At 38.5% G+C, this 13,885-nt stretch overlaps 1 protein-coding gene across 1 annotated transcript in view; it reads right to left on the bottom strand.

Moving 5' to 3' along the window:
* Positions 1-59: 59 nt before the first annotated feature.
* gsg1l2b (gsg1-like 2b) overlaps positions 60-13,885 on the bottom strand; it is a 31,967-nt gene continuing 18,141 nt past the window's right edge. Inside the window, exons 4-5 of the mRNA XM_085415201.1 lie at positions 6,135-6,246; positions 60-2,862 (exon numbers count right to left, since the gene is read on the bottom strand). Of these exons, the coding sequence (XP_085271327.1) occupies positions 2,562-2,862; positions 6,135-6,246 (413 nt within the window). The 3' untranslated portion in view covers positions 60-2,561. The remainder of the gene's footprint in view (positions 2,863-6,134; positions 6,247-13,885) is intronic.

The following is a 13,885-nucleotide window of genomic DNA, read 5'->3' as shown; positions in this document are numbered from 1 at the left end:
TGGTGAAAGCAAGGAACTGTGGGGTTGAAGCCCAGCAGAAAATATGATAAAAACAACTTCTTTATTATCACATATGCTCCTTGATTGCCTCAAATTAAATCTTTTCATAAAAACGTATTATTCATATTAACATATTAAGCTTAAAACAATTATCCACAAAAAAGCAACTAATGAACACTGCACAAAAAATGCCACTGTAAATAAGTCATGACATACTCGTAAAAACACAACAATCCATGCTTCAGCGTATACTGCAACCCAGGAGAGTCAAAGATAATTTAAACTCAAGAAGAATAAGCTGTCAAGTCATCTACGTTTACATTTCACTTTAAACTGAACAAATAAATAAGGTACGCAAAGATATACTTTGAAATGCACTTAAATGACAGTAAGTAGCAACAATCCCAGTGTGTCAATACAAGAAAAACACCCCCATCATCAAGTAAATATTAACACAGAGAGCTTCAAAAGACGCGCGGTTCTCTCGCTGATGGGTTTTGGCAGTTTGCACAGACAGATACATGTTTCCTCTAAAGCAGTCACTTTTTCAGAGAAACACCACTGCCCTTATTCATATGTTGTGAGCACAGAGCATGCTGCGTGAGTGGAGGCATGCTACTGGAAGTAAAGGCACTCAGCGTGGCCTGCAGGCATCCTCCACCCCCAGAACCTTCTTGCTATACACCTTAAAATCATCTTTTGTTTCCATGTGTTAGACAGAGCAATGCTGCTACAGTTCCTCGATCGTGGTCGTACTTCTCGGTTCTAAAGACCTAATGCAGTGTGTTTGATGCCACTAAATCCCATTTGGTTTACATGATTGGTTAGGTGTGAGGCAGTGTATCAATATATGGATACTGTCGGTCCAGCAATGTCTATTTACAGCTGAGTGAGTCATGGACACACGCAGCTTTAGCAACTTTGTACACCTTCATCAATAGTTAAACTTTAAAATTCAGCAACCCAAGACTCTTTACGCCTCACTGAACTAATTGGAGATGTTGAAGAAGCGATCAGATCACTGTCCTTTCTATGGAGCTTTTCTCTTGGCTTTTGTTAGGTTCCTCAGCTTCACCTATTCTCATTTATGCTAACGGCCACCATGGGGTGACTCCTACATGGAAAATAAGAACGACTGAAGAGTGGCCTCTGTACAGCCAATGAGAAAAATGTATCCTATTTCTCAGATGATTTACAACTAGAGCAAACATTTCTGTAATGTTGCTAGTTTCAATAGATGATGATATTTATATGCTTTGGTGCACAGCTAACCTTCATCCAGTGTCTTCAGGTTCTCATCAGATCTGAACCATGCTTGTTACGCCCCCTGATGGAGACGGCCGGAACACTTAGGATTTCAAAACATTATGATGGGTATGTCTATCTTTTATGAACGGGGAAGAACCACTGTGGTGGGCTCAGCGACTAGAAGTACTAGACATGGAAGAAGCTACATGTACCATTTGAGCATCGGTGTATGCAGAAGTATCCCAGTTATGTTTTGTATATGTTTTGGTTTCAGAAATCTGGATAAGGCTATAACCCAGTTTTAACGGGACAGCTATGTAGGTTATAGGAGGCTTGATTAGCTTTAAACAGTTGGCCTGAACCAACTGGGTCCCTGTAGAGTCTTTTATATATCATGTTCTGACTTTTATCAGAATCAGGATAAGTTTCCAAATCAAATTTCCATGTACATTTGATGAGTTCTGAGGTAATAAACAATCACTGTAATCACTGAGATCATTGCTGAGGAGACGGCAAACCTTCATTTTGAATTTTACAGTAGTGTAATTAGCTTCAATGGTACATTTACTGTATATTGACAGTATATTTGTTGATATGCTGTGCCACAGCAGATCAGGTTTGACCATCATTTAAATGGTGAAAAGCTTATTTTTCAGATCTTTTTGTTGTTTTGTCACTACACAAATATACAGAATAAGTTCCGAGTAAATACCTTCCCTGCTTTTTGTGAAGGGCTAAATTATTTTCTAACAAAAGATGATATGATGATCTGAAAATGCAAGTTAGTTTTTTTTAATTGACTTTTTATTCAAAGTAAGGTAAATAGTCTTCCTGCTAATAACAATAATTGTTGTAACCTTGCTAATGACGCATGAATATAAAACTAAAACTGGATTTTTTTTAAGGATGTGTAAAAAACCCCCAAACCTTTAAATCTTCTGCCTTAAATATGAAGTTATTATGCTGAAAATATGTAATATCCTGCCGTGCTTTTATGGTTTTGGGTTCATGGCTGTCATCACCCGTCAGCAAGTATCTGTTGAACACAGTGAAAAACCTGAAATTAAACATCCTGTTGTAGTTCTCAGGAATGGTGAAGACCAAACAAGAGTTATGTTTATCAGGTGACCAGAAATATGCGTCCAAATTAGTGCTGTGATTTACGATGCTAAATGTTGAACATTTTGGCTAATCACTTAAAATCCCCAGAGGTCTCAATCATGATCTCATTATCCTTAAAGAATTTACATCCTTGTAAGACACTGGACATGACAGTGACAGAATCATGTTTCAAAATGCTACACGCTGCTTGTCTAGCAGTATTCCTCTCCCTGTGGATCTGGCAGGTCATTGAGGTCTAAGAAGATGGAGGTGTTGGACAGCTTGCGTCCATCTGACGACAGGTCGAGCAGTTCCTCGGCAGTGCTCGGCACAGAGCTGATGTACATGTCCCACACCTGCTCCGGAGAGTCCAGCTCCAACAGCTTCTGCTTGATCTTCAGGTTCTTCTCAATGTTCCTGCGCTTGTGCTTGAACTCCAGGATGGTTTTGGTGTAGCGGTTGATGGTGGTGACTGAGGATGCCATGCAGGCCGTGAAGGAGCTCCATGCCAAACTAAGGAAAGAAACGAAAACACCATGAACTCCTTCATTTGCTCCATATTCAACACCCTTTGTTCAGTTTTCTATCCTTTACAGAACCTGAGCTAATCCTTTGATATACTAACATTTAAATCGTGGCCACTCCCAATAAAAATGTCACATTCTTCAACTCTGGCACCTCCACCTCCTTACTTTAACCTCTTAAGCCCCAAGCCTACCTTTTGCCCCCGTATCAGGGGGCGTTGGGGCTTAAGAGGTTAAATACTGATAGCAGACTAGGTATGACAAATGCATCCTCAAGTGAAAGCATTCATAGAAACATGAAAATATGATTTTGAAAACTTTATCTTGATAGAAAGTCTCTTTTATTTAATGATCAAAACACAAAAAGCCTCTTTCCTCCAAAATTCAGACTACTGAAAACAGGTTGTCATATTATTTTGATATCTTTGGAAAACAGTTACTTTGTGACAACATAAAATACTGTCAAGGTAATTTTTTTTGTCACGATCAAGTAATAATAATTATTTGACAAGTAAACAAAGGGGTTGCTTTGATTAGGGATCAGAAGACAAACAATAGCTAAAAAAAATATACATGCCTGTTTAGATAAGTTATCAATTTTACAGCAGCATATTACACGTGTGCACCATTGTTTAAAAATTGCTATTCACACATTTATAGACTAAGACAATCTAAATCTGTTTTAATGACAGCACACTGTGAACTTTTTAGCATAACGAATGGGTTTTCTGGTACAGAGAGGTGAGTCAGTAAGAGAAAACATTGCATATACAACAATGGCTACCTCACAAAAACCATGTTTATAGATACGGACTAAATACAAGGAGGGAAGGGCAATCAGGAACAGGTGACTTTAAAGGTGCAGTATGTACAATCTCACCAGTAGACGGACTGGTGCTTATATCGCACTTTTCTACTTTAAGCGCTTCACACAACTTGCCTCATTCACCCCGTCACACCCCGTCACACCCAGTCACACGAACACTTTTCTATGTTTTTCCTATGCAGGTGCCTTTTTATCAAACATTCACAGTCTGAATGGATGCATCAGAGAGCAACTTCAGGTTAGCATTTTTAGCGCTGGAACAGACAGGGATCAAACCAACAACCTTCTAATTAGTAGGTGTGCTACGCTACTGCCTTAGCTACAGCCACCCCAATAGATGTCAAAAGACTGCAGACTGCAGTCGACTGAATCTTGTTCATAAATCTCAGCTACACTGGCCACTGTAGGACAAAAAACTCTGTAGGACTGCTGGTCATCTGCAGTAAGTGTAGGGTGTCATTCTACTGTTTAGCTCAGCTGTCTGGCACACTAGCTGGCACAATATTAGCTTAAAACCAGCTGCTGTTTTTGTTCAGCTCATTGTCCAGAGACGGTGAGTAAGTAATTGCGACAATATTGAGACTAAATAAGCATATTTATGAACCTTTTCTTGTGTTAGAGCCCCGACTTCAGTTGAGGAGATGAAGCTTGAGGTAAAGAGGAAGAGGACGAGGTGAAAATGAGGAAGAGACAAAAGCAGAGGAGGAGGACAGAGGCATAATGAGAAGGAAATGATAAGAATATACATGTACTAATGCTAAATAGCTGGAGCTTGAAAGAGCTGTTTGTGATCTTCTAATGAGGCATGCAACGTATATCTCAAGCCATGAACATAAAACACTATTATGCTACTGTGTCTGCTGTATTCAAGACAGCGGTGCAAGATGGTGGCTTCCAAAAACTGGCTCTCTTTTCTTTGTAATTTAGTGATTTGATCCTAAATTTACAAGAATGCATAAATTATGATATTTATGAGTAAAAGATTCTTTTTTTCTATATTAAATAACCACCAGAAATGATGTACTATGCTGATAAAAAACTGTCTATGTGCTTTCATCGTGTTTTTGCAGAATAAAAGTCCAGCCAATGTGAAGGAGGAATTGTCCTCCGGGTGGCGCTGATTCATCACAAAAGCCCTGCAAACCTGTCTGCTTTATTCAGGCATAATTGTTAGTTTAACAAGGAATAAAGATCGAACTGATGAGGTTTAACTAGAGCCAAACCCATTTGTTGTCAGGCTGATGTTACTGGCCAGTATTACCTGTGTGCTGATTTATCAACATTAGTATTTATAGTGATTGATAAATACAAGCTTTCCCACTAGCAACACAGAAAAAGAAAAAGATATTGGCTAATCTGTTGAAATGTTTGCCTTTCAAATCACTGAATACTGATACCAGTACTCAGTGATTTAAAATTCAATATCAGCTGGGCTCCAAGTTTAGCACAAAGCAAACAAAAGTTGAGAAAAGAACTGCAATGCATGGTTAAACTAAGTATTACATATTTCTGCTGTTCTTGTGCAATTTAAATTGATCAAAAATGAAATAACCAATGTATAGAACATTTTACCAAATCATTTCAATGCTTTGGGAGAACAAACAAGTGAGGACTCAAAGGGCCAAGTGGTGAAACAGTGGGATAAGAAAGAAATTACTACAAAGACTGTAATGGGAGGGAGCGGGGTAAGGAGAAATACAGAAAAGTAGGCTGAGAGCAACAGCACAGGAGACACAAAGAGAAAAGACTAAGCTATCTTGTAGAGTGGGCTTTTTCCTTTATCCACTTAACAAGCTCAGTTTTTGGACCTGTGATTGCAGCAGATGAAAAGACTGAAAAGTAGGCTACAACTGAGGTGCTGAAAGGTTCAGTCTGGCCCACAGATGGCTTTGCGAACTGTTAAAATTGCATTGAAGCAAGGCATAATTTGTGGACAATTTACTGTACCAGGAGGCACAGGAACACAAAAAAACGCCCCTGTAAAAGCTCATGTTTGAAGTTTAACAAGCTCACGTATTTGGCAGTGAGCAGAACATAAATGTTCAAATCCTAAATGGGACAGAAAAGGAGTTTCATGCAAAAAACATCTTGCAGTTATGTCCTTACACATGGTGTTGCACATGGCTGCATGACAATGTGTAATTTATAGATGTGCTATCTGTACAAAACTATGATTAGAAGGAATCATTGTTGAGTTACAGTCAGTTCACCGATTTTGCTACAAAAAAAAGACGTCAGAATTTAATGCTCAGAAAAATTCTCCAAACTCGGCTTGGAGTGACTCACAAACCTTGTTGATTTTTAGATTATATGTCCGAACAAAAACTTTGAAAGACTTCCAGAAAGCCTGGAGAATTATTGTTCAAGAGCACTTTAAAAATGACACGAATGTCTGGCTGCTTGGGAGCAAAATAAAAAGAACCAACATCACTCACATGTATGACCAGCTGTAGTCCCACGTCTGAGGTTTCCAGTCCTCTGGGCCCAGACTGACTGTCAGCTGGAAGGCTGTGGTGAACATCATGTGGGCTACCATCCCCAACAGACCTGGACACACACACGTACACAAACACTGATAAATCAATAAGATTTACCCACACTGGCAGCCAAAGAACCTGCTAAGTGTATTTCTTGATAGCCACCACTTGATGGCAGTATTGCACAATGTAACACATGACGACGCATACACGAGCAGCTGTTTGCAACCATATACATGTCAAACACTGCTATTACACAAAGTTTAAACCTCTAAGAACGCAATAAAATAGAGCAGAAGAATTTTCTCTAACTACCTCTCAGCTATTTAACATATCCTTTGACCAATCCCAGGATATGAAACCACAGAACTAACTAAAATATTATTAAAAATGAGTATTAATGGTCTAATAATTCAATAACACTGTCACATGGACTGATTAGTCATACTCTGTATTTGCTGAATCTGCATGCTTCCTTCACTATTCATTTTACTGCAAGGGGTACTGAGCTACAGTGAGTCACTGTTTAAGCGAGTCACACCGAGTAGTGCTGCTATCTACAGAATGTATTTCTTTTAGGGTTGGCAAATGATCACATACAGAGAGAAATATTACAGGAGCTGAAATTCTAACTATGTGGCCAGACTAGGCACTGATTCTCTGTTTCTTTACTTATTTCACACATTCTTAAAACGAAATAAATACATAAAGAAAAATAGACAAGACTTCACTAACAGCTGAAAAATCAATCAGAAAAGTCCAAGTGGAGCACAAAATAAAACTAAAACTGTGAGAAATAAACAGTGAAATGCAACTTTCAGGTGTACCAACTTTTCTTTGTCTACTGCATTATTATTTTCTCATTTATTCCTTAATAACCAGAAGAAGTAGCAGCGCACCAAGGAACTGGGAACAACACGGAGAACTCTGATAAAAAAGTTTTTAAAAAATATTACATAAGCTGCGGCATTTAAATCACATGCGGTTGTTCAATCTTGGCTAGCCTATGACCCAGCAGGTGCCACTGTTTCTTGTTCTTAGCTGGTACATCGCGTGGTCTTCTGCTGCTGCACCCATCTGCTTCACCTGGTTCATTCAGAGATGCACTTCTGCGTACTGCAGATGTAACCAAGGGAGCTTTGTTGCTTTCTTATCAGCTCAAAGTATTCTGGCATTCTCTTCTGACCTCTGACATCAACAACACATTTTCTCCCAGTTTCTGACAATTCTCTGTACACCCTGGAGGTGATTATGTGGGAAGCACCCAGTAGATCATAAGTTTCTGAAAGGACCAGGTTGTTGCCAGGCAGACCAGCTTGCCTGGCAACAACAACCCTCCCACCGTCAAAGCCACTTAAGTCAACGTTCTTCTCCATTCTGATGCTCGGTTTGAATATCAGCAGGACATCTTCACCATGCCTACTTACCTGAAACCACTGGGTCCCTGTTACAGTGATGGATTAGTATTTTTACCTTAACAAAGTGGCCACTGAGTGCATCTCTTAAGCTCATAAGATTCGCTCTGTCACACCAAACACATCATATCCTCCTTCTCTACATCCATGAATCCCAAACTGTCTGTCTGATGTACTCATTTCTAATCTTGTCCATCATTTCCAATGAAAAATTTAACATCTTCAACTCCGCCACCAGCTCCCACTTTTGTCTTTTTGTTAGTGCCACCATCTCCAACCATATATTATAGCAGACCTAACTAGTATCTAGTAACTTTGCCTTTCACTTTTGCCATCCTTGTGTCTGCACTTTGTCGGTGTTTTAAACCATTCATTGAAGAGAGCTTTTTGTTATGTTAGTGAGTAATTAATGTACTATTTTTCATTAACTATTAGTTAATTATAAACTGGGTGTATTTTACCGTTTTATTTGAAAACATGGCACAGCTACTGCTCCCAAAACAGCCTCTGTGAGCAGCTCCTGCTAAAGTAGGTATATCCAGGCCCACAATTTCCCATGATGACAAGCTGACTCACGAGGTGAAAACAATACCATTCACAGTGCTGCTGCTGCTAATAAATCTTGCAGTAAATTTCAGAATACAGCAGTGTTGGTGGAGTTATTTACTTTTGCACGTAAGCAGGCTTCTGCTTGGGAATAGGATCAACTAATGCAATGAAAGAAATGAAGGCATAAATATGGTAATTACAGCCAATCTCAGCGTGCCACTGTTTGTGAGATGAAGACCACGAGAGTCAAGGGGAAAACAGAGAGACAATTCATTTTTCCCTAAACCCTGTTCCCTTTAAGCTTCTGTTGCTAGGCATGCTCAGCTTAAGGCCAATATGCAATTTACAAGGAAAACAACAAAGGTTTTTAACTAATTGTAATTTTTACACTATATTTGAATCAAACAGTTGAGTTACACCAGCAACACGCTGGTGAAAAACATATTTTGTAGAAACATTCATCCATCCAGTTTTGGCTGCTTATCTGTGGCTGGGTTGTGTTGGCAGCAGTGGAGCAGAGAAACCCAGACCTCAGGTAATGGTAGGAGGGTAGAGCTGAATTTCTCCCAGCACTGCCTTATTCTCACCTGCCTTTAATCCTAACTGCACACCAGTAAACATTCAGAAAAGCATCTAGCACAGATGCAATGCACCCCAATGATATAGATGTGGTGATTTAGCATTCCAATATTCTGATATATCAGGCGATATTTTTTCTTTTAGACACACGACAGGAAAATAGATTTCCCTATAATTTACTGTTAAAAACACCCAACATTCGACCCCTGGTGGATTGGAGTGTTTCTCCTACATCTTTTTTCGAGTTTAAAATTTTCATTTATTGGCCATTATAAATGCTGTCGCTAGCAGATTATCAAAAAAGCTAATATTAGCTTTTAATATCAGCCCTCCTATAATACTGATATTATTAATTTGATAAAATACATCCACAGACAGAACTATATATAGCAACCTATGAAAGGACTCAAAACTGCCTTGTCAAAGTGTCCTCAGGGTCACATTCGTCTCAAAGATACGTGTGAGTCATTGCAATACAATAACACACGCACGCACACACACACACACACACACACACACACACACACACACACACACACACACACACACACACACACACACACACACACACACACTAGACTAAACAAGGAAAAAAAATATATTAGCAATGCTGTTGCTACTGCTAGCACATGCGCTGTAGTTAGCAAACAAGCGACAGTTAGCTTACTTTGTGAATTGGCTGAAGTTTTTATGTAGCTGTAGCTTTTTTTTCTAGCCAAATGATTTTAAAAACCCAAACAGTAACATTCTGTACTTTTACTTGCGATACTGAGCAAGTAAAAGTAAAACTATGTATCTTGGGCAGCAAGTTAGCTTTCCAACTAGCTTAAGATCCATGTAGAATACATGAAAATACGAAAGGAAAATGATGGATAAGAACATGCACAAGCTTTCCTAACTAACTTAACTTTTTTCAACTTTGTTAAAATTATGAAGTTTTTGAATGTACTACTAATTAGAGATAATAAAGCTTTATACTCAGAGGAACCATTAACTGGATGCAGCAGTGCCTGCCACAAACATACTTTTTTGTTCGTTCTAAACAAATTTACTCTTTAGTTTTTATTTTATTAAAAAACAAACGGTTCATTAATAGCACAGTACAGTGTTTCACCTTTTATGATGGTAATAATGAAAACTCTAGCCACGAAAGAGTCTTTCTCTATTATGCATATATTATTTATTCATACTGCTTTTTTTTGCTCTGTTCTTTTTAAGCAGCTCTTTATTATCTGGGCATGTTTGCAGGATAAATGCCAAAAATTGAGATTAAAACTAGAAATTAGAAAAAACTAACAGATATAGACAACACCAACAAATGACATGCTTGCTGCCATTTGTACTTCTCCCACATTTGCAGTGTTAAATGTATTAGAATATAAGCTGTTTAGCATCTTGGTACCATTTCCTGTTACATCTACCAGTTCAGCTTCCTGTGTACTTCAGGCATAGTTTATTTACAGTAGTGCAAACATATCTGCAGGATAAAATTGTCTGCTGTGGCAAATGTGAGAAAGAACAACTGTGAAAAATATTCCAATCTGATTTTGTGTAAAAAATGGAAAACAGCAAAGGTGTTAAAATTTCCTATCTTTGTGTAAATCATATTTAATATTTTTTTCTCTTTATGAATGGAAAAGATGGAAACAAAAAGCACACTCTGACTTTCAGCAAGCTGGATAACACTGATGGGAGATTGTACTGAGCTGGAGAAGCTAGAATAAAAGATAGCCCAGACATTACAAGACATCTCCTATTTATTTACACCCTTTTCATTATGTGAAGAAATCTCATGCTCAACAGGCGTGCTTTCATCCTGTAATAGGACAACTATTGTTTGTTGGAGGTTTCAGCAGCCATCAACTGAGTCCAATCCATATATACCAAGAACTGGGTGCAAAACGTAAAGTAGAGATTAGCAGCATCTTCCACTTATCCGGTATACTCTTTGTCCTTTCATATTCTTCCCATCTCTTCCCCTCGTCTGCCTCTTGCTTGGTTTTCTGTGCTTTGCTTCATTTATTATTTTCATCTTTGCACCTGATTTTTTTGTGCTGGATTTTGCCTTGCCCACAAACCAGCACAGGAATAAAAAGCTACGGATTTGTAGCCTACCAATCCGATTACCACATAAGCCCCCCCCCCTCCACAAATCCCTGGGCCGAACATGAGTGCACCAGATTCAGTACCAAACACCTAAATTCTCATCTCATCCCTATCAGAGCTCATGTTTATTCCTAAAGATATGACAGTGCTACATTATCATAATGTTATGCAGATCAGAGGCAGCCGTGCATCAGGATGAGTGGAACAAATCGCAGTCCCGAGTCTCAGCACGTTCTGTCATCTGGAAATTATGCTTGTTCTCCTAACACAAGGTCACTTTTTTCCAAAAGAAGTCAATACATGCCATTGCAAGGTTATTTATTTTTAGTGTCAAAGCACTTAACATATACAAGCAGCCTCAGAGATGTGACGCTTTTGATCCAGTTCAGCCGTACAACATCGAGAAAGCAGTTTAGCCTAATCTGTGCTGCAAAGCTCTCTCACAGTCAACAGGGGGCACCTAGATTTTTTTAATCTGTTTTGTCATTGTGCACAAGCTACAACTGAAGTCTGACACTAAGGATTATTTGTCCTTTATCACGCTGTTTGGAAAATGACTATTCATCCAGTGTACAAAAGGTGGTTGAGCTTTTAATCCTGCGTTTAGAACTGCATGAGAAATCTGTCATACGACAAAGCGGATATGAAAAAAGAAAAAATACATGTGTTTTTTGTGGCTAATACAATACCGGTCACAGGATATGTCAAACTTTACACTTTTCATTTTTCGGCATGTCAGACCTATCAAATTGTAGCTATACATTATGCACAGCAACAACACCAAACTGCAAGTAGGGGCAGAGGCGGAGCCAGACATTTGAAACACCCGGGGCTTAGCCCAAAGAGTAGTATGCATGTGGGATTTTTTTTTTTTTTTTTTTTTTTGGGGGGGGGGGGGGGGGGGGGGGGTGTAGAAATGACTGAAAGATTAATAGGCTCTGTTCAAAAAAGAATGACTTCATATAGGGAAAAATATATATCACATGTGCAGGACACCTTAAACTAGTTTTTTAATTAAGCAGCAAGGCAGAACAAGGTCAGGGCTGCATCAAGACACGAGGACTAAACCCCAATTCAACCAGACCCAGAACTGATCCAGAATTAAAACAGGACTACAACAGTTCAAAATCAGGACTACTGAGGACTTAACCAAGACAGAACCAGAATCAGAACTAGATGATAGCACTAAAAATCATCATAGACCTGCACTACACTTATTTTTTAATTCTACCAAAGTCCACTATTTAGATTGAGAAAAGTTTATATAATTATTTAGCCTTGTTGTGCAAACAAGCCTGCAGAACTTAATAAATACAGAATTTGAAAAATAACAAACCTAAAAAGAAACACTAGGTACGAGATACATGAGGACCTGTGATACGGTGATACTTTTGGTAAACAACCATTTGACTAACATGTGTGTCTCACCTGCTCTTGTTCATCTGTTCTGTCCTCGTTCTCCTCTCTCTCCCTCTTTGTGCTGACAATCATCAAATATACAGTTGAAACCAGATATTTACTCTTCAGATAAAAACACTTTTTTAACTGTAACATCAAATCAGACTAAATGTTTATTTTTTTAGATTGATAAATATAAAAACATATTTGTTAACTTTAAGAGTAAAGAGAGAAACTATCTGTATTTCTTAATTGCAAATGGCACCAAATTGTATTCAAACTTGAGCCACATTTATGGAGCTCCACAGTTCTTTTCCTGGTGTTTTGGTTGATATCTCTTGATTTTCCCATGTCAAAGAAACAGGCTCTGTGTTTTGCCTTATATGCATCCACAGCTGTGCCACCAATTTACTCACATGGACTCTACTAACCTATCAGAAGCTTCTTCAGCTCAGAATGGAATCTTCTGGAGTTTTCTTATTAATTAACAATAAATTTAGTGTACATGTACTCCTAAATTTGATGAAAGTGATAAAAATAGCTCTGTCTCTCTTTATTCTGAAATTTAACTAATTCAAAATATATTTCAATATTTATCTAAAACAAAAATTTACTCTAAATTGATGTTGTACAGTAAAAATGTTTTATGTTTTCTCCCTAAAGTGTATGTAAATATCTGGTTACAAATGTGAATATCCTGCTGTGTACTGAAATCCCTCTTGTTTTGCATAGAAATATACTGAACAACATACAAAGCATAATATATAAAATAACATTTACCTGAGTTTTTTCTTTGAAAGAACCCTCGAATGTCCATTCTTATGTTTCAGTGCATAACTGAAACCGATTTAGTCGGGGAGGGTAAGAACTGAGAATATGAAATAAACACACGTAAGCTAAGACTCTAAAAAAAATAGCATTTGTTCGGCTTTTCATTTCGCCATTTGTTGATTCACTTGAAGAGCAAGTAACGTAATATTGGTCAAGTGATCAGTTTCATATCAATCTTTCGTGATGCACCGTCATATTTACATTATTTGTACGGTACGAATGATTTGCTTTGGTACCTGGTCAAACTTAAGCTCTCCTTAGTATGGCTGGCTCCGTCTCTCCAACAGCGCACTCACGGGCAGCAGCTGCCCCGCCCCCTCGCTCAGTCGCTTAGTGCCTGAGCTTGGATCATACCAATATCAGGGGGGGATTCACGCACAGTCGTAAATTCCCACAGTGTGCACTATGTGCTTCGAATATTGTGTGTACTTTTTGTTTTATACAGTTGTCAGCCAGGCATCTAACTATGAAAAAATTACACTCCAAAATACCCCGGGCTTCTGACAAAACAACCCGGGCTTAAGCCCCGTAAGCCACCCCCCCGCTCCGCCCCTGAGTAGGGGCATGTCATTAATCTGCAATGCTCTCATGTGAAAGATTATACACAAACAATATGCTTTACTCAAAGTCACAAACACACGAAGAGCAATGAATTGTTTTTCTCTCTCTTGTGGGGCATTATGCCTCGTCTAATTCCAGTTGGCTGAAGAACAGTCTTTTTCTGAGTATCTGGTCAGAACATCAGAAACAGGACGTCACAGTGTGATTTCATACAAGAACACAGCAGAATTATTTTAGTACAGACCGAAAAACATTTATTGTTGAGAGATA

This window comes from Rhamphochromis longiceps, linkage group LG8, assembly GCF_057381845.1.
Source record: "Rhamphochromis longiceps isolate RC_006_pf linkage group LG8, R_longiceps_female_GT1.1, whole genome shotgun sequence".
In the NCBI taxonomy this organism is placed as follows: domain Eukaryota; kingdom Metazoa; phylum Chordata; class Actinopteri; order Cichliformes; family Cichlidae; genus Rhamphochromis; species Rhamphochromis longiceps.
Note: the sequence above shows the minus strand (reverse complement) of the source record. Positions and strands in the feature narration are given on the sequence as shown.